The sequence below is a fragment of the Triturus cristatus genome, chromosome 5_1 (genome assembly GCF_964204655.1).
Source record: "Triturus cristatus chromosome 5_1, aTriCri1.1, whole genome shotgun sequence".
In the NCBI taxonomy this organism is placed as follows: Eukaryota; Metazoa; Chordata; class Amphibia; order Caudata; family Salamandridae; genus Triturus; species Triturus cristatus.
This window is the reverse complement of record NC_140587.1, coordinates 162734692-162762384: the sequence shown is the minus strand read 5'-3', so window position 1 is coordinate 162762384 and position 27693 is coordinate 162734692. Positions and strand designations below refer to the sequence as shown.

General features: G+C 43.7%; 1 protein-coding gene across 5 annotated transcripts in view; it reads right to left on the bottom strand.

The window, feature by feature from the left end:
- Positions 1-27693, bottom strand: part of LOC146830516 (uncharacterized) — a 387783-nt gene that overhangs the window by 41353 nt on the left and 318737 nt on the right. For all 5 annotated transcript variants that reach the window (XM_085604713.1, XM_085604715.1, XM_085604712.1 and 2 more), the window contains one exon: positions 8808-8910. In XM_085604713.1, the coding sequence (XP_085460839.1) occupies positions 8816-8910 (95 nt within the window). In that variant the 3' untranslated portion in view covers positions 8808-8815. The remainder of the gene's footprint in view (positions 1-8807; positions 8911-27693) is intronic.

Sequence of the window (27693 nt, the reverse complement as noted above, 5' to 3'; positions counted from 1 at the left end):
CATTCTCCTGCTTCATTTTTTGCACTGCATTCCTCTTTTCTATGGCACTCGGATCAGCTACCGCCCTCTGTACTTTTACAGTTACTGTCCTGAAAAAAATGTGAAGAGCGGCTATAAGAATACGGATACTGTTCAGTGTTTTACATTTCCTAGTGGTCTCTTAAGCTATAATCACCCCTGCTAGATTCACGAGAAGCGGGTGATCCAGTCCACCTTTTATCGTAATCTTTCAGTTTTTTCTTCCCTTCTGTTGCAGATTTCTCTTTAACAGATCCCTCAGTGTCACTTTATGGTTTTTAAGTGTGGCTTAATGGGTCAAGTACCTTGGGTATCTCTACCTACAGAGGTATAAACTTTGGCAATTATTTTGGATATTTCCCGTTCCCGATCTTGAACTGAAACTGCTTCCAGTCTCAGATGTATAGCCAGAACTGAAACCTCTCCCTTCATGTTGCTTCGGATGATAGAGGAGACTGTAAAGAAGTCCATCATTAACTTCATACCCAAGTCCAGAGTTGGTGCAGCTCCATGCTCGTTTTGTACCCGTCTATGAGGGAGGACTGCCAAAGAAGGCGTACCATGCACAATGCTGTAAATGCATGCAGAGATGTTTCCCAAGGTGGTACACTTTTCTACAGGATGCACCATCTCAAGAGGGGGAGACATAGTCTGTATTTTGTGTTTATCTTGGGGGGGGTAGTGTATGGATTCACTACTTCTAACTGATTGGTCTTACAAGCAATTCAAAAGCCATTTCATCACACTTTGTGGGCTCTTTTCCAATGATAGTGTTAATAGCCTGTGGACTAGTAGTTTGTATTTGTGTGGAAGCGGCAAGTCCCACTGCAACAGCAGGTCTAGAGCTCAAAAGCACATTGTACAATCTGTACTAGTCTCATGTATAAGGCGACTGTGTAATTTAACACACTAAGGGCCAGATGTATCAACATTACAATTTGCGAGTCTATAATAGCGAAATTTACCGATTCGTTATTATAGACTCACAAAATGCAATGTATGTAGGAATCTGCTAATATTGAGCGATTCCTAAGCATTCCTTATATGCGACTCACAAATTGCGAGACACAAATAAGGAATGGCTCCCCATTTATTCCTATGGGTCAACAGGCCCATAGGAATGAATGGGAATTGCGTATGCAATTTGCGAGTACCCAATAGGTACTCGTAAATTGCACACTCAATTTCAAGGCTGCAAGAGATCTAAAGGACACCCTGTTGCACCCCTGAAATGTGCATGTGTGCACATGTGGCACTTTAAAAAATGCATGAAATTGCATTTTTCAAAGAAATCGCAATTTACCACCAACCTGAAGTTGGTGGTAATTTGCGATTCCTTACAGCAAAATCACAATTTGCGATGGATACTTGAATAGCATTTAGAGAATTGCAAATTGCAATTCTCTAAATGCTTGCGCAAAATAGGGAATCGCAAATTTTGCGATTCCTTATTTTGCGAGTGTGTTTTTACTTACCTGCATTGCACATTCTGTAAATTTCTGCGAATTTCAGCGTTTGCGATCACAATTTACCTTGATACATCTCGCCCTTACCACCTTAGTGTGTGTTAGGCTGTCAGTGCGAGGAACAGTAGTGTTGCCAGCCAAGACTGGCCACGTAGCCCCATCATTACTCAGAGGCTCCAAACTGACATTTTTGTGCATATGTGGCAATTTACCACCAAACTAACTCTGTTGATCTTGGTAAGTTAAAGAGATTTCGAAGTCTTGGTAAACCCTGTAGGATGCCAGCGGAGCTGCCACTGTTTAGTCTTAAAACTGCCCTGAGGCAGCATCATAGTCTCAAACTCAACCCATTAGTAAAATGTCTCAATGTTATACGCTGGATGGGCAGCTATTACAAATGTAACTGCCCTCCCCTCCATCTGAGACACCTCGAGCTTTGAGATGCTGAGTGACTGTTTCCATGCAATTGACCCCATCACAATAGGTACTGCTATTATGAATGGATTCCATTGAGAATTGGAATCAAATAATTAGAAAATCCACAGACTGGAGGATAACCTTTTATGAGTCAAGTCTGACAAACCTACAGTAAGAGGTACTCCCTTATTCCCAGTAGGCGGTAACCATTATTATATATGAACGTCTCCGTAATGACGTAATAATGGTTCATGTGTGCGTGAATAGTGAAAAACTACTCAAGGAGTAACCGTAAATACGAGTCCCATATTGGGCGCCAACTCTTGCATAAGTTATGACTTTGGCGAAACTCTAAAAGGTTTGCTTTCTCACCCATGGCTGAACATGGTTCAATGCACCAACGATGAATGTGAAAGACAGGTTATTGTAGCCCCACAAGACACTATTCAATGTGTTATTGAAATAGAAATTTTGCTTTTGGGCTACTAACAATCCCATAGGGGGATTAGGGGCACCGTGGTGACAGTAACAAACCTTATTTCGTTATTCACAATATAACACACACACACACACACGCACATCCCTCAAGATTAATGCACACTTGATTAAACGTATTTATTACTACAGGAACAATCTGTTTCTTAGTACATCTAAAGCAACTACACAGAACATTATAAAAATAGAAAGAAGGCATGTTAAATAACAAGAACAAAATTAATTTCTAGCTTGTTTTAAAATGCCATCTAAAAACTAACACCCTAATGTCTATTTCTATGTGCCACACTAAGAGAGCATGAAAGGCGGAGCAAATTGCAGTATAGAGTTTCTTAGCGAGAAGGGATGCACTGCATATCTTGTTGCCAGGAAATGATGTCTTTATCAGTGGTGGCATGAAAACAGTGTTCCCTGCAAAGGGCAAATACATACTGCAATTGCAGTTGGTCAGGCTTCCTCTGGGACTCTGCTTTATCAGCTTCAGGCAAGATGTAGCATCTGCAAAGTGCGAAGTGTGCTGGCAGTAGGCAAGACCATCGCTGGCACAATCTTGGGCAATAATATGGGGGGGGGGAAGGACCTCTGCGGATAAGTCTTCAAGTGATAGTTATACTAAATTTTATCAGAAATTCGAATTTCTGACATAAGTTTAGGAATGTCTGACATAGATTGTGTGCATCAAGGTGCGTGTCCCAGACGTTTCGTTATGGACATACAAGGTAAAAGGACGTCGATTCAGACAACAATATTTTGGCAATATTTCTGTATTTGTTCTTAATTAACCTTGAGATGGTGAAAAGTAGACATTTGACCCAGACGAATGTCGAGTTAAGTGTGGTATCTATTTCATCAATTGAATGACTGGACGATTTCACTGTTTTTAGAAAGATACCGTCAGATAACACTTGCGTCTAATGGCAGACACGAAAATGATTCAGCATAAATCAGGAAAGATGGCGACTACGATGGTTCAAGAATGAGAAGATGGCAACCTCCATTAGTCAAGGTGGAGTCGGACATTAGGGACATTACGTCAGAATCATAGCGCAAATATCTTCGAGCAGCTGCAGTAGAGCAAAGGCCTTAAACTAGTCTGTGTCCACGATCGTCCCAATAAATAGAAACCTCTGTGAGGAAATCAGGTGCCACCTCTGTTCATTTATAATGAATCCCAATGACTGTAGTCATCCACAGGTGGTCGTTGAGGTACTGAAATACAGGAACTCTAGAGCTACAAAGATGGGCAGCGACCACCACAATCACTTTGATGAACACCCTAAGGGCAGAGGTGAGGCTGAAGGGCAGAATGGCAAATTGAAAGAGTTCCTTACCTACCTTGAACAAGTCTTGCCTATGGGACTGTTGGAGGGTTATATGCAAATATGGGCCCTGCCAATCCATGAATACAGTTCATTCTCCCGGGTCCAGAGCAGACAATATCCTAGACAACATTAGTATTTGAATTTGTCCTTTCGCAGGAAGATATTTAGTGGCCAAAGGTCTAGGATAGGCCTGAGGCCCTCTTCCATTTTCAGAACAAGGACGTAGCATGAGTAACAGCCCCCACCTCTCTCGGGGTAACAACTCCAGTATCCGTTCGATGGCACGGAAAGGAAACGGCAGGATAGATACATGCTCCTCGGAAATTTGTTCTGGTGCAACAGGAAGACAACAAGGAAATAAAAAGCAGGGCGTAGAACCTTTGTACACTCTGCAAGACCAATCTGTCCGACAGGAAGGATTGCCAACCTTGGAGCAAATAAAGAAATCTACCTCCTACTGGCAGAACAGTAGTGTAAATTGATCTACCAAGGCAGTCCATGGTGTTCAAACCTGCACGGATAATGTATTTCACCACACTGCCCATCACGTATTGTCTGAGCAAAGGAGCCCTATAGACCTCCGGTAAGTGGTGGTCCTTAGTGGTCGCAGACTGTACAACAAGAATTTTTGAGGTAGGGTGCTTGGTGGGGAAACTCTGGATTACTCTGGATTTGTTTCTTGGCTAATTTCAGACTAATGGGTGGAGAAGAACATTGATTCGACCATGTAGCTGTAAATGCTATGATCTCACCGTGCCAGGGTGAAAAAAAACTCTTACAGTCTTTGTCCTAGTCTTAATGGAGGGCAACTGCAATTCTAGCAACTCAGCTTCCTTCCAAACAACCACTGGAAATGAGGCATTCTTCATCATTGGTAGCCCATGCGGTAAGTCAACCTCTGAGTGGCAGGATGCCCTTTGGGTAACAGCCATGCTTTACAAATTCACATACTAATAATAATAGCTTGTCCGTCCATCAGTCAGCTCGACTCTCTGTACAACAGGCAGGTGGCACTTAACTGTCCTCTGCCACTTCCTGCTATGAGTGTTTGCTTCTCTAAGTAGCTTCTAGGCAGGCAGGTATTCCTAATGAGAGAACTTCTTCCCAACTGGATCGAGGCAGGCAAAAGAGAATCTCCTTGCTCTGGAGCATCAGCACATATGTCCTAAAAGTCACACACACACACACACTTTACACTTTGAGGACGTAAGCAGGGTTACGCACGCTAGCATTCCCATTCAGATATCCCTAAACAATGACTTTAAGTCAGGGAAAGACTCAGGTGCTGAATGTGCGCACAATCCCTTCTACAAAAAAAGAGCTATGTGTGATCAAACAGGCTTAACTCAGAGAAGGCGGGCTTACTAGAGCTAACCATTTCTCTCACCTACTTGCTGCTGTAAACTGGAACTTTTTCTGGTCATTACCTGATTGATATGGTGACTCAAAGTGGAATAAGCAAAAGGTTAGAGGAAGGTTCGGCTGCAATAGGAAGCACTAAACGTTTGTCTTTCCACCTTCAAGTCATCATCTTCCCCGGAAGATAAAAGCTCTTCGTAATCCACACTATCATCAGAGTAGGCACCAGTTCTTGTAATGGTTTGTTGTTCTCCAGTGAGGTATAAAAAGTTTAATTTTGCTTTGAGCACAACAACGCTAAGCCACTTAATGCTGGAAAATCCGAAGCCAAAGGTTCAATCTCAACCTTTGCCATATTCTGGTCCCAGAGGATGTGCTGAAGCATCAATTGGCGTGGAAGGAGGCAATAAGTTAGAGAACACATAGAGGGTAACTGCACATAGCAGGATTTGGCCTCTGGCAGACAGGTGAGAATGGAGGCAACACCCGATGTGTCCGAAATTGAAGGAGGCATAATCCCACATTATTTCAGAGAACAAACCATTCTACGATTACTAGTTTCAGACATAAAAGACCTGGCCTGCAAAGAGCACTATGGCTGTCATGCTGGAACTGTCATTCTATGATTACTCTGGAGTTACTCTTCTAGCTGTCTGTCTTGAAGACACATATCTGCTATGGCCCAAAGAATGCAAGAGAACACCAGGTTGCAGCACCCTAGTCTTGGCTGTTGGAAGGGGATCTTCTTTAAACCCAATGCAGACATCCAGGTCTTCTACAATTCTATGGAAGATTTCCACTTTGAAAGTTCTTCTGCGTCCTCTTTCTCATTCGGGTCTGTATCCAAAGGTCCCCAAAGACAGTGCAGAAATAGGCAGATGGAACAGATAAACAAAACGGAGCTCTCAAACTTGCTTTTACAGACACCATGGGTATTGTATGGCAGTCCCCTCAACGATTATCTACTAAGGTCACACACACTGTCAGAGCCCTTGGTGTCGAAGCTATGACTTTGGATCCCTCCCAGGTCAACATATCTAATTGGTTCCAAAGACACACAAAAATAGAGTGCGCGAAAATTCATCTACCATCAAATCCACTGAGGAACTCAAAAAATGTACTTTATGCATCATATGCCGGCTAGCTATAAGCTCTAGCAGAGGTGGCTGATATTGGGGAGGATCTTCTTTTGTATATTTTCTATAATTGGTCAGCTAAGATCGTCCCGTATAAGAAAAAATGTATCACATAAAGGGAAGAATATCTCGACTAGTTGCAAATGTAGGTCTTGTTCATTTCTGCATCTGTGACGGCGACTTGAGTGGAATCAAGTTCTGGCCAAAACAGGACCAGGTCAAACAACTAAGAAATCATTTCTCGATACCCGTAGCAACGACTTTCTTTCCGCATTGAAAAAGGTGCAAAGAAAATCAGAGCACAATGGCAAAGTCTGTTTAAGTATTTGCCTTGGTACACATGATTTAACATGCTAGATTGTAGATCTAGAAAAAGACCAGGAAGGTATTCTTGGAATGAGGGAATAACAATAATGTCACACTTGGACTGAATCCAAGAGTAAGGATTAGTTGAGTGAATGTGAGGAGATATTTGTTCAAGTACTTTTTTTTTTTTACAGAGTTTTATATAGCGCAAACTTGACCCGCATCGGGTATCAGAGCGCTTTACATAGCACCAGTTGCATTACATGAGGACAGATTCATTTTTGTTTTTTTGTTAGGCACGGGGAGATGAAGTGATTTGCCCAGAATCACAGGATGTTCAGCGTCATTGCTGAGACTCGAACCCAGTTCCCCAGATTCGAGGTCGACCGCCCTAGCCGTTAGGCCAGCTCCTCTCTCCAAGTACTGATTAATCTGGAGACATGTGTTAACTAAAAAAGGACTCTAGTGATAGGGATGATATGCACCAGAAGGTTTCTGGCAGTGTCAGTGCTACTAACTGGCATGAGCTATGTTGGACGACTACCCAGAGATAATGACTGGAACAACTGGTCAGTACAAAACAAAGCATGCCTGCAGTCTGGAGGGAGATGGAACTGAACATACTAGGATGTGTTTTACCACAAAGAATAATATATTCTTCACAGTACTTAGAACAATTGGGCCAAGGAAATGCTTTGCTGACTAAGCAATTATTACATCCCAAACCTCATTCTACTACTATGATCTCCAAAATAACCCTTTCTAGACTCTTCCCTCCTTGGATCAGTACAAACCTAATTTTAATACTATGATATCGCAAGCAACTCTTCTAAATTCTTCTCTCACCTATCCCTCCTTTGACTCATCTCAAAACTCATTTTACTATTATGATCTCCCTAATCTATCTCTAGAGATTATTTCCTTGTCAATCTCTCCTTATACTCATCCCAAACCTTTTCTTACTACTATGATCTCCCAATAAACACTTTCAGAACTCTTCCCTCTTCTATCTCCCATTATCCTTTTCAATCCAACTAACACTCACATGTCCAAGGCTCAACTTAACTCCTGTTTCACCATACTAATCCACCACTAATCCTTTTTGGGTTACGGAGTAGCGTGCTACTCACCGAAAAGTGCAACTACCTAATAAACATATCCCATCCGTGATACAGTATTGTGTTCCACCCCTTCCAGAGCCCTTTCTGACTGGATAATAGCATGTTTGCCAACCAAGCAGAATGGTTGTGCTATCCATTATTGCAATAAATAAACAGGCTTTTAGTGGCTATCGGAATCTGTTTATAACTCATAAGAACAGACACTATCGAGCCATTCTGCAGGCTCAGCGTTTTTAAGAGAAGAATGCTCAACTTGCATTGTCTGCCTGCAAAACTGGGTGTGCTACCCCAAAAGGTAGGTCTAGCATTGAGCACAAAAACAGAGAGAATACATACATGTTTAACAGATCATACTGTTCGTGTGGGGGAAGCTGAAGGAGAGGCAACACAAGAATGCAGAGAGATGTCAGGAGATGTTACCTTCACTCGATATTTATTGTTAATAGGACAGGGTGAATTTTATATTACTCTAGTGTAATTTGAATAATTTCAGAATTTCTTTATCACAATTGCTATGCAAATTCCAAAAATTACACCATATGACCAGAACGTGAGCGACTGTTGTTCACAGCACTTTATTTTAGCTCTATTTATTAGCACAAAATGCATTCTTGCATCGAAAATGGATGCAAGGACACATTTCACGCTAAAAGCCGGATTTGCCTTTCATGTATTTGTGTGTATTTTCCCAAAATGTCATGCAATTAAATGAAAGCAAGCTACGCTGATTTCTCATAGCGATCATCAATAGCGAAGACTGTGTCCATGATCACTTTGTGTTGAATATATTTAGGCCACATTTGAAAACAAAACTGCATGAACAAGGATAGAAAGAGAAACCTTCAATACTACTGAACAGGGGAAAAGAAGTCCAATGGGGGGAAAGAACGGGGCAGGGCAGAGGGTGTACAGAAGGAGAGCAAAAGTACAAGTAGCAGCTGCTAAGAACTCTGGATGTATCTTCTACTGAGCAGATCTAGATCGAGGGTGTATGTTTGTAGTAAAGGAACACGAGATCCACCTTGGACATGTTAAGGTTGGAAAACGGGGAAAATGGAACTTAATTAACAAATCTTGGTGTACCAGAGGGTGGTTATACTCTGGTCAGGAAAACAATTATTTTCAGGTTCCAATAAATGGCACAATTTCGAAATTGTTGTCTTTTACCTTTAGTTTTACCTCTGTGTACCAGGTATGATCACCTTTTTGGGTGGCTGCAATCTGCTGGTAGTTGTGGCAGTTGGAATTCGGGATGGAATCAGCGAAGACCCTTTAAATATCCACACAAAAAATACATTAAAATACTTTTTAGGATTTATGATGTTTAAGAGCAGAATAGTGGCTGTTCAACCAAATGATGTAGGTTCCAAGCAGATCATCGGAAAATCATAGCAAAGCGCAAAACAAGGAGCACAGCATCATTATTTCACTTATGTGCAATCAATGCCTTGGTCATCAACTACTTACTAGACTGCATTCTCAAGAAACTATACCCTGCTTCCTTTTGGAGGACATTGAGGCACTAGTTAGTAGGGTGTGTGGATGTGTCTGAAATCTGTAAGCACTAAAAAGTAAAATGAATCCACAAGTTACCCATGTATATGCCTTCTCTGTATTGTGGTCAAGTGTTCTATTGATCTCAGAAGCTGCATCTAGCATATAAAAGGCAGATTTCAACTCCCAACCCTGTAGAGTATGCACTACTTGACCTTTTGTTAGCCATTGTGCTCAAACTGATTCTTATTGATGGGAAATCTGCTAATCATATCTCATTTCATATTATGTTGGGCACAGGTAACTTAACTCCAACGTGCGCATCTCTCAACTCCACCTTCAGGCCTCTTTTAGGCTGTCTACCAGTATATGGCATCTCCTTAACAAAACTGATGAACTAGCGACCCACCTATACTATTCCCACTACTCTTGCGCCCACCCTATGGCAAGTGCCAAGTATCCATACCATACTTTGTTCAGTGTAGTAGAAAATCTTTCTCAATCTCCCCTACCTCCTCTTCAACCCTTCCCCTACTTCTCAATTCTGATATTCTTTATCTTGCTCTCCTAGTCTTGTTTCTGCTGTCTTTTGGGCATATTAAGTCAGATTAAATGTGTGTCCTCAACACGTCCCTAAACTATACTGCCAATTGTCACTGCTCCCATTGATCAGATAGCAGTTGCCGTGCACCCAAGGTTTATCTTCTACACTAAAATATGCAACTATGAACCCCATTATTTACCAAGCTGTTTGTCCGGTTCTATTGCTCGTTGTAATTTCTCACCTGCTTATTGTAGTAAAGTGCCCTTTTATTGCATGGTTTCCCACCACTGTTTGCCTGATGTTTGATGCTCCTTTGCATAAGTGTGCCCTGGGCTCCTGCTAATCAGGTACCCAGGGCCTGTTTTTCTGTACCTGTGCTCCCACATAGGTACTCCTCTGGACTATATACAAGTCAATGTAAAAGGTACCGAGGTACCAAGGGCCTTGTGGCCAGAGAAAGTCTCTGAGGGCTGAAGCATATATTATGCCACCCTCAGAGACTCTTTCCCTGACCCATACACACTGCCAGTGCAGTCTGTATGCCAGGGGGAGACCCTAAAACTACAAGTCAACGTGGCTTACATTCCTGTGTGCCATGCATACCAAAACACTGCCTTTGGCATAGGTCAGTCACCCCTCTAGCAGGCCTTACAGCCCTAAGGCAGGGTGCATTATACCACAGGTGAGGACACAGTGGCATGAGCCCTGGGTCCCTACAGTACCTGTGCCGTTCACAGGTATTGTAAGTGCAGTAAAGGCATTTATAAACCATGGGCTGGATGTTTGGCACCCCAAACTCCACAGCTCCAGGATGGCTTTCTTGAAGACTGAGAATGTTGGTATCAAACTTCTCAACCCATTAAACCCATACTGATGCCAGTGTTGGATTTAATGCCAAATGCACTCAGAGGGCATCTTAGAGCTGTCCCCTGAAAACGACCTAACTATAGTGCCCTGGCTGAGTGGCTGCTCGCCAGCTACCACCCCCAGACAATGTTCTGGACTGTTGGGTAGAGAGCCTTCCGCTCTCGGGGTTCTGAAACAAGGCACATCTTGGTCAGGTGTCATGCCTCCTCCCCCAGGATGGAGGGGGTCCACGAAGGGAAAGCTTCAAAGGCTTGCCGCCTTTGTAAGCTGACCCAACCTTTTGCTGCTCCCAGCAACTGACCCCCACCGGTTCTGACCCCCACTTAGGAAGGGAGAATTGGCGGGAAAACCAAGATATGAGGAGAGGTGTGCCCACCTTTGCCAACTCCACTCCTCAGGTGCAGAAGGCGAGGCGAGGCGAAGCCTGCCTCTCAGTCCCCGCCATCTCGAAGATGTGGGGACCCAGCCAACCAGAGAGAGGCTTATGCCCCCCTCCAACTGGAGGGAGGCATAATAGAGGGTGTACCCACCACAAGGAAGGGACCCAGTGCTCCCTATCTGTACCTACCGAAAACGCCTCTAAATTTAGTATATAGGGCGGCCCCAAACTGTGCCTCCTCAGACAAGCAGAAGAGCCGTGCTTAAGGAAGAAGAGGAGGACACCAACTGTCTTGGCCCCAGCCCTACTGGCCTGTCCCGACCTCAACTTGCTCCAGTGGAACCCTTGTGTGTGCAGCTGCCAACAGCCCCCCAGAACACAGAGGACCTGCCCTGCCTTCCCTGCAAAGAATCGGTCTCCTGTGAGCACCGGACCTGCTCCAGAAACAGACTCTTGCCAAATCAGAGAGTCTGTGTCACTCTGCCCTTGACACCCACGGCCCGAGTTCGAGTGGCCCAACACCATGAGGAGGTCCCCCCAGCGAACTTGACTTGGGATCTGGTGATGCCCGACCTACCTCATGCCTCCCTACCTGGAAGGTCCCACTGACCGCGATCGGAGCTGTAAGGGAAATCAAATGCCTAAAGACACCCTTCACCCGATGCCCCACGGCCTTGTGTGGCCCAACCAACAGTATCCAGGCACCCCCTTGTATCCCAACTTACCTCTCCAGACGGTGGTCGCCTCCAGGAAGTATCCCTGCTAGAGCCTACAGGGCACCCAACGCCAACTCAGCCCCCTGTACCCGGCTGCCCCTGTGCCGTTGTGAGTGCACCTTGTGTGCTAACTCGGATCCCCCTGTGCCCTGAGCTTAACACTAGGAGCTTTGCTCTCACAACCCAGTGGCTTGCTCGAAAGCAGCCACCAACCGAAGTCCCCACTAGCCCCACTGGCTAACATTGGGCCACAGCACTCTGCCCCCTAGTGCTGCTGTGGGTGTTCCTTGAGTGCATCTTTGACCCTGGGATCCCTTGTTCTAACCCCAGCAACTCGCTCTCAAAACAGATTGCTTACCTGCAAACCAATAACCACATTTTTTTTCCATAGTATTGCACTGACTGTTTTGCCTCTGAAAAAGTGCTGAGTTGTGCTTATATGGAAACCCAAGCAACTGTGTTTTATGTCAAAGTGGTATACTTACCTTTATCTAGGAAATGTCCCAGTGTAATATCTAGGCATACCACACTGAGTAGAAAAAATCATCCCGAAGTAATTACAATATAACGTCAACTGTCTTTAAGCGTGTCACAAACCTGTAAAAAAGTAAATTTCATCCAGCTTGCATATTCTTATCAACCTGTTTTGGAAAGGACAACTTTACTTACCTGTACCAGGTCCTGCTTGCTTCTAAAAATAAAATACAACAAAATAAATATTTTTTATACATACAACTGGTCTGAGTTCAGTCTTTGAGAGTGCAACATCATTTCTTGCCTGAGTGTGTACAATAAATGCTTAACACTACCCTCTGATGCTTGGGCTTTCGTTACAGATTTTATTCTAACTTCTGTATCTAGCGTAGAACCATGCATCAAGAACCCAATGTAAAAGCAATTCTGATGAGACTAGTGAATAGTAGTAAGACAAATAAAAATAGTCAACTGGATTACTCTTCCACACACTGGGGATCCGTGGTTAGTGAAGCTGAGTATAGAACACAGGTTACGGGAGAAAAAACGTATCATTATGGTGACTCTCAGTATGTGGACTCATTCCCATTATCAACTTGTGGGCATCCCTGACAGAAAGGAAGCCAAAAACGACTGCAGTGTCAAAGGTGTCATACAAGCCCTTTCAACAGAACACCCCTTTGTCGTTACCCCATGTGATCCCGCAGCAGCTCCCTTCTTGAAAAATAGAGCCAATCACAGTTGTTTTTGCTGGTAGCTAATGGGTTCGCAGAAGGTATTGATAATTGGAAAGAGTCTAAAGCTAAGAATAACAGAGTCACCATAAAGTGAACTTGATCCTTCTCTTATGTAATGCTGCTATAGAAGACACTCAGTTGGCATGATTGCCTCCAAAAGACACAAAAGATCTGTCAGTAAAATTTAGGTCTTTGAATCTAATGAGTTAGACGTTTAAGCCGTGTTTTTCTTCTCAGCTGAAGAGACATGCGGGTAGGGGAAACCCCCCTGAAATGGAATTAAAATTAAACATTCAGGACAACTGATCTTGCACAGTTTTCCAGTTAGAGACCATTGCCATGTGTCAAGAGCTGTCATGTGTGGGCTTCCATCAAAGCATCAATTACAATTGAGATCCCTGAAGGTTTCTGGATGGGGACTCCTTGACGACTTGCATCAGCATGAGAAGGAATGAGAGGCTGCTCTGGACAGTCCCATCTTCCCTTCCACCCCTGATCTTCAAGGTTTCTCTTTATTGATGCATGCATGCCTTGCACTGAGACTCTGAAAGATGCAAGAGACCATGCTACGACAAGAGAGAGAATCTCCAGATATATCAACAAAAGTTTGTCCTTCAAAAGAGACACTTGCATCCAGGTAATATATGCACTAGATGAAGAACCGATTTGGATGAATTGATTTGGAGGCCTAGATAATAAATCCAGAATGATCTTCATGTTTTGCTGACGTTTCCATGCAAATGGGCCTTCACCAACCAGTTATTAACATTTGGACAAACACACCTCTCTTCTGAAGAGTTGCTGCAACTACAGCCATTCACTTAAAACAAAAACCTTGGAACGGAGTGTAGGTTAAAGGGAAGAACAAAATACATGTAGTGAGCTGAACCTACTTGAAACCGCTGGAATTTCCTGTAAAGACTTATTGATGAGAATGCGAAAACATGACACCATTCAGTCTCCCTTATGCAAATGCAAAGAAATCTGATGAGGGGCTAGCATACAGAACCATTCTCTTTTGACCCATTTCTTGGCATGCATGAAGTCCAGGTCGATATTCCAGGCATAAAGTTTGCTGGTCTGCCTCACGGTCCACTGGCGTCTGAGGGGAAAGGAAGGTTTCATCATCCTCTTTTGCGTGTGAACAGTTCTGACCTCACATCGGGTCCTAAAGCCCTCTTCTTGAACTCAATGTTGCATGCTTGAGGATCAGGCTCCACAAGTTGAGGGATTTAAGGAACTTCACCACAGTATCCCTTGGCTCTTCCCATGGTGACGTTAGTATCAATGTTGAGTGCCCCAAAAGTTATGAGACCCTTCTGTACATCCTACAGAGCCAAGATCTCAGATGGCGATGATAAATGTAAAGATCAGACACTGGAGGCATATTGTTGATGTGCTACCGTCACCAGAGCCACAAACCTCTAATGAAGAGCTACCACTTGTACAGATAGCAGAAGGCACCTGTCAATTACCCCGAGATCAAGAGGATCTGTTTATATCATGATTTTGTCTCCTTCAAAGACCAGTCATCATCTTCAGTTGCTACCTCCTCGTGCTCCGCAGAAGCAGAAGTCAATAAATATAGTTATCACAAGTCCACAGATTATCCTGCTACGAAAATAGCCACTCTCCTAATGCAAAAGAAAGAGATTCATAATAGTCCTGCAGATCTAGATCCCATACTCCTCAAAGCAGGAAAATGTATGCGTCGTCGTACTCCTATATATCTCAGGACTTCCACCTCTTAGTGTTTTTCCAGCAGACGACGTGTTCTCTTTTAAATAAGTGACATTAAGACCAGCTCGAAAACTGAACATCAAAGCTTCTGCTCCACTTTTTGAAACTCTCCTGCCAAAACCACACCCAAGACCCATGATACCTCATGTTCTTCATCACCTGGAACCTACGATGCACGTCATCTAGACTTCAGCCCTCCATCAAACAGTGGACCATTGTCAAAAGTGTCTACCTGCCTGCAGAACCTGACCTCGTCTCCTTAAGAGACACTCTACGTTCAGTCTCCTTGGCAGTATTTGCCGCCCAGAGGTCCTAAAGTGTTTAGGTACCAAGCTCTATGGATCAATTCACTTACTGTCTTTTTCAGATGGAGCAATGGGGAATAAAGTCTGAACAGCTTTAATCATGATCTTGAGTGCTGCAGGTCCAACGCGTTGCCTACACAGCGCACACGCTGTGCTGGTGAGACATAGTAGTAACATTTCAGTGGGCTTACCACCGACCCACAGCATACCATTAGTTGTTTTTGTTGTCACTCTCATTTACAATCTTTTCATTACTTAGCTCCGGTAAGCTTCCCTTCCATCTTGTGTTAGCTCCTTTATTGAGGATGGGCCAAGTTCATGTGTTCGTCTTCATCTTTGTTTTCCCTCATCTTTTTGAAATGCACTATTTTGTAAATTTTATACACGTTTCAGTACTATTCTGGATGTGCAATGTGCTTTTCTACCTTTAACAGAGGCATACAGCTTATTTATTTGCTTTCACCCTATCTGCCATCATTATGGAGGCTTTAGTCATTTACACTCACAACTGCACTACTCTATTCCACTCTACGCTACTTCACTCTACATCACTCCACTCTAGGCTACTCTATGCTATTTCACTTTACACCGCTCTAATCTAAGATATTCTATTCTACTTCTCTTCACTCTAAACCACTCTACACCACTCCACTCTACACAATGACACTCTACTCTATGCCACCCCACTCATCACAATGACACTCTGCCACTTCAACCTGCTCAATATCACCTCACTCCACTCTAATCCATTATATGCCCCTACACTTTATGCTACGCCGGTCCACGCCACTCTGTTGCATGCCACTTACCCCAACCCACTGTACACCACCATATTCTATGCTACTCCACACAATACCACTCTACACCACTCCACTTTATGGCAGTCTATGCTACGCTATTCTATGCCATGCCACTTCACCCCAGTCCACACCATCCTATGCCACTCCACAGTGTCACTCTATGCCACACCACTCTACTCCACTGTATGCCACTCTATGCAAACCTGTTCCAGTCTACCTCACTCAATGCTTCTCTACACCACTAGACTCTATTCCACTACAATCTATGCAACTCTACTGTACACCATTTCACTGTACGCCAGTCTACTCTACACCACACCTCTAATTTTCTGCCATGTTGCTGTACAACATGGTTAAAAGACATTGGCAAAGCCAATACCTCTCACATAGGCGAGACCTATTGGCTTTGCCAATGCTTGGTTTGAACTGGTCTTGTAGAAATACAAAGTGACCTTCATAGGCAGATAGTTGTGAAACATGTAGACCATTTGTGGAGCAGAGACCAATTCATGTTCAATTGGTCCCTGTCTTTTTACCCTTGTAGAATACTACATTATCCACTAAACATCAAACTTAGTGTTTCCACTGGCAATTTTAGCATATTGGACCCAGATCTGAGACTGGGGGTGAGTGTCTGAAAAGTGTTAGCGCTCCGCCCATCATCTCCTTGTGTTTGCTTTGTTCGCCCTAAGTTGGCAGGGTATGCCCAGACGTCGGTCCCTTGCTCACTTTGCTACAGGATTCAAGCTAGCCTGGCTGATGAGGAATGTGTTGTACTTACATTTCCTGCTGCTCAGCCAGTATGCATGAGTGTGTGTGTATGGAATGTTGGAATGCCTGATGACTGTGTGGAATGTTGGTGTGCCTGGTGGACTGGAGGAATGACAGTTAGAGAGAGTAGGCTGAGCAGCAAAGATGCAGCTCCTGGTGGGACCATTAACCAAGTTATCTACTTGCAACTACCATCTTGTGACTTACTAATAAACATCTACTTTAACTTACCTCGTGACTACAATCCATCCTTTCATCGTTTCAACATTGGCGACGATCTGGAAGAAACCCTGCGTGACAAGACTACTGAAGGTGAAGATATTTACATTTTTACAGAACTCTATTGGTACAAGAAACTACTCAAAGCAAAGCAACTTAAAGATCAAGGAAAAGAACGCCCTCGCAGGTCCCACCAGTGTCCTCCACCATCTGGACAGCCTACCCAGGGTGCTTCACATTCCTTATACTTATGGTTTTATACTTCAAAAGAAACTAATACAGCTCTGACCAGTATACGTCAAAGTCTGGAAAATTTTCTCACATGGCTACATGTATGAACATTCAGAGACATTTAGAGACAGTGGTGAAGAGCAGAAAGTCTGGCAATGTTTTCATCCACTGTTTTCAACAGAAGACACTGGTCTATGCACATTTTGCCAAGTACTTTGCGAAGGGTACTTTGTGTAAGGAGTGGTTAAGGCTGCGCTTTGGCTGAGGCGAGAACTGCACCGTACAGCACTTTTTATCTTTGTTTCTTTGCCGAAAGCTCGACTGCACATGCGTACCGAAGTCGTGATGTTACGGACATATGGAGGTAAGCCCAATTTTGGGATTTAATTGTGGGCCCCAGCCGTTCTCTCTACATGTGACAGTTCAATCGCTTGGTTTATATCGTCACACCCCGCGCTCACCTTGTGCGTGCTTCTTTCAAAATGACACTGCGCGTGCAGACTTACCAGTGTCCAGCGAAGCTGCTGTGCATCCTCTGTGACGTTTGCTGGTTTCCAAGGCTTCAATGTTAGTTACGCTTGGCAACACGATGGTGCCGCGAGCCATCCGGCGAGGCGTCACCAGTGCGTGCCGCCATTTTGAGTTTGGCGTGCTTCATCCTGTCCAGCAATCTCCAGCACAAAACGTGCTGTATGCCAACCACGTTTGCTCTTCTGAGTGAGTCAATAAAGTTAAATTGACTGTTGTCTTCATCCGGAGTCATCTTTATTGCTGTCAGCTTCCCGATCACATTCACGCTACGTAACCCTTTGTGCTCATTTGATGTGAATGCTCCTGTGCTGTACTCTTTTTATGGTATCATCGATCAACCCCGCACCCTGGCATGTGACTTGGCGCTACAAGTCTTTGAGCAACCTTTCCATGATATTAAACCATTGACATCGTTGCTGTCAATTGCCAGAGGGGGCAAGTTTTTCTCTCTCCTCTTTAAGTATTTAAAGGATTTACTAATCGGCGTGGGACGTGTTCAACACTCTTCGGGTGAGAGAGTTCGCTCACCGGCGTTTGTCCTGTTTTTTTTTTTATCAGATAAATTGTCATCTGTAACTGTTTAAGAATTGCCATTTTATACGCTGGTAATGATTATTGCAAGAATTTAAATAATACTGTAATGTGTTTGGCAATTGGTGTGTAAGAGGAAGTGCACTACAGTCTTTATTTTAAGTCATGTGTTATATACACTGTGTTTTATACTATCCTTTACTCATACTATAATGAGTGTTTTGCTTACTTGGTATGCAGTTAGTGAGAGCTTCATTTATTATTGTTTTGGCCGATCTAGATATTTTTAGTCCACTAAGCTCAGACTGTTCCTTTAGGGTAGTTGTGTATTAGAGCTGGTCTCTATACACTTGTTAGGTCTCGCGAGCCAAAGGCTCGAAGAGACATTTTATATCTGGGCTTTACAAAGTGCTGCCGTGGCCTAAAGCTACAGTGCATGTGCGCGGGCGCGCGCGCCGCGCTTACTTTCACTTTCACGGCCGCTTTGATCACGATCACTTTCACTTGCGCAGACCCAGCCTCCTCTGCCAGCACACCCACAACTGGCAACATTACTAGCGCTTGTTGTCATTAGACTTCGGGAATTAAAAAACCCTCGCGCATGGAAAGTCATCCATGCCAATATTACCGCCAAGTCCGTTACTAAGCAGCAGGCAGGTTCTCGCATGTAGTTAGGGCATACGTTCTGTAGAAATCATTGCTAACTTCCTTAATGGCACAACTAACTCTCAATGCGGCGATCGACAAATATTGCTTTTGAATATCTGCTTGAAACCGACAAGGGATACATCGCATCAACACGAACGGCAAACATTCTTGTCCAAAGCTGTCTGGCCCGTCTTGCTTTCCGTAGTTTCTGAGCTGTCCCTTTGGTGACGTCTCCGTTGCTAACCAACAGACTCGCGGCGACCTTCAGGCAGGCAAAGTTCAACCAAGCTCCAGTGGTGAGAGGGGAAAAGGGTGGTGAGCTCCTAGGGGATTGTTGTTACTGTTCATTAGCACTTGTGTAGCGTACAATAAATATGCTATGCTATCGCTGCTCCTTTTGGTAGTTGGGGCGGGGGGAACAGTTTTACTGGTATTTCTATTGCCCAACGTCTGTTCTTTTAATTCCTGGGCGCGTCTGGTTACATATAGACTCTTCAGCACTTGCCTTCTCTGAATGGATCCCCCAATCAACTCTATGTCTTCAGTTCATCATTTTCCTAGGTTTGGAGTTCCGGTTGACAGCTGTTCTCATTAGACTTCGGGAATTAAAAAACCCTTGCGCATGGAAAGTCATCCATGCCAATATTACCGCCAAGTCCGTTACTAAGCAGCAGGCAGGTTCTCGCATGTAGTTAGGGCATACGTTCTGTAGAAATCATTGCTAACTTCCTTAATGGCACAACTAACTCTCAATGCGGCGATCGACAAATATTGCTTTTGAATATCTGCTTGAAACCGACAAGGGATACATCGCATCAACACGAACGGCAAACATTCTTGTCCAAAGCTGTCTGGCCCGTCTTGCTTTCCGTAGTTTCTGAGCTGTCCCTTTGGTGACGTCTCCGTTGCTAACCAACAGACTCGCGGCGACCTTCAGGCAGGCAAAGTTCAACCAAGCTCCAGTGGTGAGAGGGGAAAAGGGTGGTGAGCTCCTAGGGGATTGTTGTTAATGTTCATTAGCACTTGTGTAGCGTACAATAAATATGCTATGCTATCGCTGCTCCTTTTGGTAGTTGGGGCGGGGGGAACAGTTTTACTGGTATTTCTATTGCCCAACGTCTGTTCTTTTAATTCCTGGGCGCGTCTGGTTACATATAGACTCTTCAGCACTTGCCTTCTCTGAATGGATCCCCCAATCAACTCTATGTCTTCAGTTCATCATTTTCCTAGGTTTGGAGTTCCGGTTGACAGCTTGACGTACTCTGGGTGTTGAAGCCGCGGTCTGCTCTCCATGAATCATTGATACACCGGATGATTAGTTAGAGATAAACCCATGACTGTGACGACATGGATCTAGTGACAACCCTGCCTGCGGAGCCAACAGGCCTGCACGCGTCTGCTCTCCCCCAGCTCTTTGCTTCTATATTTCCCATGTGACTAATTAGTTCACGCCTGTTTTTGTCTAAGAGCTATGAGACTTGTTTATCGAATTATAAAACCAGGATTACACGTCCTACAATTCTCAGAAAAAAATGAGACTGGGCTAACTAGTCACGCATGGACCTGGGAAACTTGGCAGGTATTCCAAAACTCCGGCATTGGACCTGGCACCGTATGGCCTTTATTGCTGTCATCATCGTTGCCTCTGAATCTAACCTCTTATGAGCTCATAGGCATTTTTACCTTGGGGGCCTAAGCATCTTTGAGACAGTGCTTGGTCCTTAGCCCTATTATCGCGAGGCATGCCCTCCCTTTTCCCACGGTTCTATTGCCTGTAGACCCCTGGCCTTTAGATTTCATACCTTGCTCTGTCGTCCCCGACTGTATTGCTCCAGTCTCCCATCCGTTTTCTCTCCAGCCACTAGAACAGTTCCCCCTGGCCCTTAAACGTGTTGCATTTGATTCCAGTACTATTGTTTATGTGCACCTAGATAAGCCTATTGTCTCTTAGTCCTATTATATATGATCTCTGGGTCATTCAAACATGTAATCTATGACATCCCTTTAGCTCTGACTATTTTATCTTTGAAACATGCACTTGTCAGCTCTTGAGACCCATAATTTGCTGTTTTGTGGTACTAAAGCGTTAATCTTTGAGGCCCTTAGATCTTTCCTTTTTAGGGGCATTTGTCTTATTGCCTCCTCGGTTGGTAGAAGTTTCTTATGTGGTTCGTCAAGACATTACATCACTGGAGCTCCCAGACTAGACCTATGATCACTCTGAACCAGCTATCATTTTGTGATGCTCCCTGCTACTTCATTTTCATGCTTCTTGTTACTTCTGTGTCACCTGTCTGTACCTACATTGATCCTTTTATACCTGCCTTCTCTGAGATACCCCATGCCGTTATCTCTGAAGACAGAGAGTTTGAGACTTGAAATATGTCTGACACAATATTGGCGTCAATAATCTCAAACTGCACATATTTAAACTCCACAATATCGACTACCAATCTATGGTCAAGGTTAAGGAAATGTAGATTTTCCATTCTTAACCCCACGTCTTCTTTTAATGGTGACATGTTGACAGCCAATATTATGGAGATAATTTTGGAGCAGGTCAATATTAAAACGTCACTATTGTTATCGAATACCTCTGTTGAATTCTATGACTTGTCTGCCTCAGAGCCCCTTGAAGCCTTATAACTGAAACCCCAACCCACATTCCTAGGTTGTGTAACATTGGGTCGTTACATGATTAACAGAGGAGAGATTCTGTCTCCAACTCTTAACCATAGGTTTAAATTCTGCCTCATAAATATTAATGAAGCAGGATTCCTGCGACGCCAGCCCCTTTGCGCTGTGCTCAACTAGTACATCAAGCAAAGCTTTGATCTGCCCATGGTTTCTTATGTTGTGTGTGGTAACACCGTGCTGCCACCCATGCAATTGACTCATGGTCCATGAAGTATCTTTTGGGATGATTGACTATTTTTTTTATTGTTTTATGTTTTTAGGTAGGGTTTATGTAAAGTGCCACAATTCATCTAGCAGTGGCCCCAGAGTGGTTTATTTATGTTACAAAGGACGTGGGTAATATCTCAAGGTCCTTGATAAAAAAACAGGTAATTTGTCTTTGATGTTATATTAATTAATGGAATTTATCAACCATTTAATATGGTAAGTGGTACTAAAGCCTTAGAAAAGAGTAGGGTGACTGGGTGTATAGGAACGTAAGACCAATAGGCAGTTTTAAGCATCTAAGGGATATGCTAGGGTTTATTTCATTCGTTTTTTGGATTGACGGGTTTGTAATTTATCCCACTGGATGTTAAAGTGGTTTACATGAAAATACACTTGTACATCACATATTATACATAAGGTGTATAATACAAATTAAATTGTAGAGTATAATAAATATTACATTTGTATTTACATCTGTGTGTGCGGTAAAGGCAACATGTAGTCAACAAGAGAGGATCCTAAAAGTCTAGTGCATGAGCATAATTTTATGAATTATATATATATAAAATATATGGCGGTCGCCAGTAGGTAGTTATAGTTGGGACCTAGTTATCATAGGAGAAGTTTTTAGGTCTCGCGAGCCAAAGGCTCGAAGACACATTTTATATCTGGGCTTTACAAAGTGCTGCCGTGGCCTAAAGCTACAGTGCATGTGCGCGGGCGCGCGTGCCGCGCTTACTTTCACTTTCGCGGCCGCACGGCCGCTTTGATCACGATCGCTTTCAATTTCGCGGCCGCACGGCCGCTTTGCTGCGCAGACCCAGCCTCCTCTGCCAGCACACCCACAACTTGCAACATTACTAGCGCTTGTTCTCATTAGACTTCGGGAATTAAAAAACCCTCGCGCATGGAAAGTCATCCTAACTAAACGCAGGCCTACCTAAACGTGTCGCAAATCGTGACATGCATTTAATCAGTCACCCTTTCGTTAGTGAGCCGTAGCTTATCTTTTGCTTTGAATGATTTACATAGTCATTAGTCAGCAGCGAACCGAAAACGGGAATCTGCCAGTGAAAATTAATGGGCGGATCGCATGTTACAGTGGTGGCCATGTTAGACTGAGTCTTTTTTAATTATTCTAAGCAAAATTATATCAGGTATTTTATTCACCATGGGCCTACAATATTAATTTCCTAACTATAATATTAAGTGTGTTTGCGTAGATATTTGTATATAAAAAGATAGTTGTTATCTATAATTTCTATTAGAAAATACAATTCCACGTCACTTGTTGGGAAGAAAGTTTATAAAATATTACCAACTTCAAATTCTGTCTACATTTTTTCAAATCCTTAATCAACTCGCATTTCTTAAAGCATTCTCGTTGCCCTGAAAGCAGAACTGTTTGATGCTGTAGCTACTCTTTCAGCGCGTCCTTCTTTTGTTTTTATCATCGTGGTTCTAGTGATTGGCTCAGTGACTGTGAACTTTTCTTCAGTCCTTCTTTAGTGTCAATCCTTGTCCACAGCACCCAGGCTTAGTAAGGGTAGAATGGCGATGTGCTGGTCTCATGCAGCACTGCGAGTGGGGGGCGCCAATTTATGTATTCGCAGATGCCTGCATCTTTTCCCAGTCCTGAATTCCAAGAAGACGACCCTGCTGATGAAGTTCGCTTCCAAGACCAAGTAATCATTGTTCAGCTTGTCCCATCTCTGCTGCTTCCTCTTTTTAGTATCCTTCGCTGCCTACCTTTCACTTTCGTATTTTGTATGTATTTCCAACTTAGTGAGCCTTCCAAACCGAGATGACTATCCTAATTTGTGTCACTTGCCCACATTTTCAGAGCTCCCAGGTTTCCCTCAGCCAGACCCCTGTTTTTGTTGTGCATTTTGCGACGGGTTGTCCCATTTTTCTCATTTTAAAATAGGGAATGCAAAGCAAAACAAGCATTTGCAATGCAATCGGTCTCGCCTTTGGGGCCTAAATATTTAGCCATGCAGCAAACTGTTGCACTTTTCAGTTGAAGTGTTAGGCTGCAACACACTGCTAGAATACACTACTATTGTCTGTGAGACAGTGCTCGGTAAGCTACTCATGCTGGACATGCAGACACTGGAGAGCGCTAAAAAATGCAACCTCATCACTTTTATGTTCATTAAGAGGAGTTTCTACAATACTTGAGAAGCAGAAAAGAAATATCTCACTCAAACTTAAAAGGTATCAATGAATACCTGGCGCAAACTAATTAATGATAAATGTCTTCATCAAATTGATTACCCCTAAAAGTCCACATGAATGTGGGCTGTGGGAGATGACCTCAATCGCAGGTGCTGCCATCATCTTGATGCGATTTCATGCACCATGACTGGGGCTGCCTCGAGGTAGAAAGCACTTATGCTATTGGGCAGAGACAATTGATAATGTACCCATGGTGGCTGCAGTAACTTTCTACACAATGCCAACACTCACGTTTTTAGGTCTCTCCTGCGAACGCAGCGCAAAGCGCTGCTGTCCGCCAGCGAGATCTATTGTTGCTGACTTGCCTCGGAAGTGGGACAGGAGATGGGCACGCGCAAGGCTTTTGGCGGATTTGAGCCGGTGTACGCGCACTTGACACGCACGTGCACAAACGCGATGTGCACATCTCCTGTCCCGCTTCCGATAACATGCCAGCCCCATTGGAGGCTCCGTGTGGGCTATTGTTGGTGCAAAGTGTACTTTTGCAACACAAAAACAACCACAAGCACACACACAAGCACACAGCCACAACCACACACACCACTACCACAACCACACATACAAAACCACACACACAACTACACATACACAACCACACACACAACCACAGACACAACCACACCATCAGTGCACACTTTCACCAGGCACAGACACCACTAGCCGTCACTGCACGCTTCCACCAGGCACACACCACCAGATGTCAGTGCACGCTTTCACCAGGCACACACACACCACCAGTGCACAATTTCTACAGGCACAAACACCACCAGCCATCAGTGCACGCTTCCACCAGGCACACACCACCGGACGTCAGTGCACGCTTTCACCAGGCACACACACACCACCAGCCGTCAGTGCACGCTTTCACCAGGCACACACACACACCAACAGCCGTCAGTCAGTGCACGCTTTCACCAGGCACCCACCACCAGCCGTCAGTGCACGTTTTCACCAGGCACACACACCACCAGCCGTCAGTGCACGCTTCCACCAGGCACACACACCACCAGCCGTCAGTGCACGCTTCCACCAGGCACACACACCACCAGCCATCAGTGCACAATTTCTACCGGCACACACACCACCAGCCATCAGTGCACACATCAATTGTTAACGCATCCACAATTAACTATTGTAGCAATCGCAGTAAGGCGCACTTTACTTTTAAACATATTCATCTAAAGCGCAGCATGCCACCATTGCAACAAAAATAAATACACTTTTTTTTGGCCTACAATTTATAGACCTTTGTTGCAATTGGTGTTGCAATATTTAGCAATGCCAATAGCTCAAACTTAATTAATGCGAGACCTATTGCATTGCAAATGCTTGTTTTTATCTTTCAGCGTGGGTGGTGCGCACGCCCTTTACACTGATTTCACCCTATACAGTTTTTGTGCCTAACTTTAGTATAGATTGTTTGCCTAGCAGTGTGGGTTGTTTATCTTTTTACACTTGTATTAACTCGTATATTTGCTCTACCTAGCAGTGTGGGTTGTTTACCCTTTTACACTTGCATTACCCGTATATAACCCGTATATTTGTTCTACCTAGCAGTGTGGGTTATTTTTCCTTTACACTTATTTTTTATATACATGCGTAATGGGCAGTGTACCCTATTGTTAAAATGTTTAGTGCGTAATGGGCAGTGTATCCTTTTCTTAAAATGTTTGGTGCGCAATGGGCAGCGTACCCTATACTTGATTATTATGTACGCATTTATTTAAATGTATTACGGGTTCCTTAGTGTTCCCTATATGGTTGTGGCGTGCAGAACAGTGTGAATGGTTTGGAATTTACACTCCGCGGGTGTCCTCCATTCACCAAGTCCTACACCTTGACCTCTTTAGAGTGTGGTGTGCAGAAATGGGTGACTAGTTTGGGTTATACATCTCTTTGGTGTCAACTTTTCTCCCAATCCTGCACAGTATTTCCATGCTATAATTAAATTTAATATTGTTGTTTAGAGGATAGCCTTCCTCCTATTCTCATTTTCCATGTGAAATTCTCATTTCCATGTGAATTGCTTATATGTTTTTTCTCTTTATCTCATATTTGCAGTTTTTTGTTTTTTCCAATTTCTGGATTTTCTTCTTTATGTTTCAAAGGGAAGGGGATGTGCTATGTTATGTTCGCATTTTCTCGTTTGTACTCTTTTCCTTGCTATATACTTTCACTCATTCTTCCATCCTCTGTTCTTCTGCAATATGCACCTATCTTTCTGCAGCTTCAATGTCCTTCTTCATTTTGCATCTTTTCTTCACCTAAGATATTCATTTGGATGCAATGTTTTAACAAGCCTTCTGCATATTGGTGCTACTCTCATATAGGCTTGTTTCTATTTTAGTTCTTTGATTTCTCAAGGGAAGAGGATGTGTTGTACTTACATTTCCTGCTGCTCAGCCAGTATGCATGAGTGTGTGTGTATGGAATGTTGGAATGCGTGATGACTGTGTGGAATGTTGGTGTGCCTGGTGGACTGGAGGAATGACAGTTAGAGAGAGTAGGCTGAGCAGCAAAGATGCAGCTCCTGGTGGGGCCATTAACCAAGTTATCTACTTGCAACTACCATCCTGTGACTTACTAATAAACATCTACTTTAACTTACCTCGTGACTACAATCCATCCTTTCATCGTTTCAACAGAATGTTACCCCAAAACCGGTCCCAGGATGCTTGTATCCGGCTCAGGGAAGACCTGGCTTGGCAGTTCGGGCTGGACTGTTCCCATAAGGCACAGGGTCAAGACTGGTTTCCATATGGCTGGGTCTGAACTGAGGTGGTGAAGTGAGCTAAATAACGATGATGGATTCAACCCAGATCTGTGAAAGGGGGCGAGTGTCTGAAAAGTTTCAGTGCTCCGTCCATCATCTCCTTGCGATTGCCCCAATTTTAACATATTCCCACATAATCCACTATCTTCTTCGCCGTGCTCAAACTGATCATAAAAAAAGATCTCCACCAAAGTGCCTCCAGTAAGGGCCTGCTGTGCCTTGCACTGTCCGCCTAGTGTGGATTGCAGTCAGATGTTAAAGCATATCACTTAGGTGAGGGAGGGCTCTTGCAACCTAACATTCAATAACTTTAGCATCAGTGGAACAACACACAATATAATTAATTAATCCTGCTTACTCATTGTAGGAGTGGAATGTCTCCGAATGTCATGCATCTGGTTATAGGATTACATGTGCGGGAGGACGTGTGAATGATCGGATCAACGTCCTGTCTCCCTTTTTTGTATAATTGCATTTGTGGACATTCCATCAAAAGGTTGGGCATGTGGGTCAACAATCTCGAGGCTGGGTATAGTGATCAATGGATAGGAAGGGGCTTGGCACCAATGTATATACCTTCACACCAAAAAGGAGAAAATACCGAAAAGCGAAAAAGGGGAGCATGCAACCACATTCAGAAACAATCTCACATCTGCACCACCACCCAGCTCCTTTCCTTCTGCTTCAGACATTGTACCACAAGAAGATCTGGATCAGAGAGGGTGGCAAACAAGTTGTAGGACAAAGTAGCTGAAGTACAAAAAGTACTACAAATCATAATGTGTCCACAGGTAACTTCATTCAATCCTGGAAAGATTCCCAGCTATGTCTTGTAGGTAGCTTCAAAGTCTTGAATAGGTCTAACCAAATATGTTTGTTCTCATGGCCTCAAACTTAGCATTTAACTCTAAATGCCTAAGCAAACCAGTAGGCTATTGCTTGAAATGGATGAAATCATAGGAACGCTCCATGGCTATGACTTTGCAAGCATGGGCATGTATTGGAACAGCAGTATTTTGAACCGAGTTGGATTTAAGTTTTTGCAAGAGACTTGCACAAAACATACGTTTGAAGCGGATTTACTCAGGTGAGGGCTACCAAAAAAGTTGTGGAAAGCCCTATCAGCCCCAGGCTGCACAACAGACTAAAAA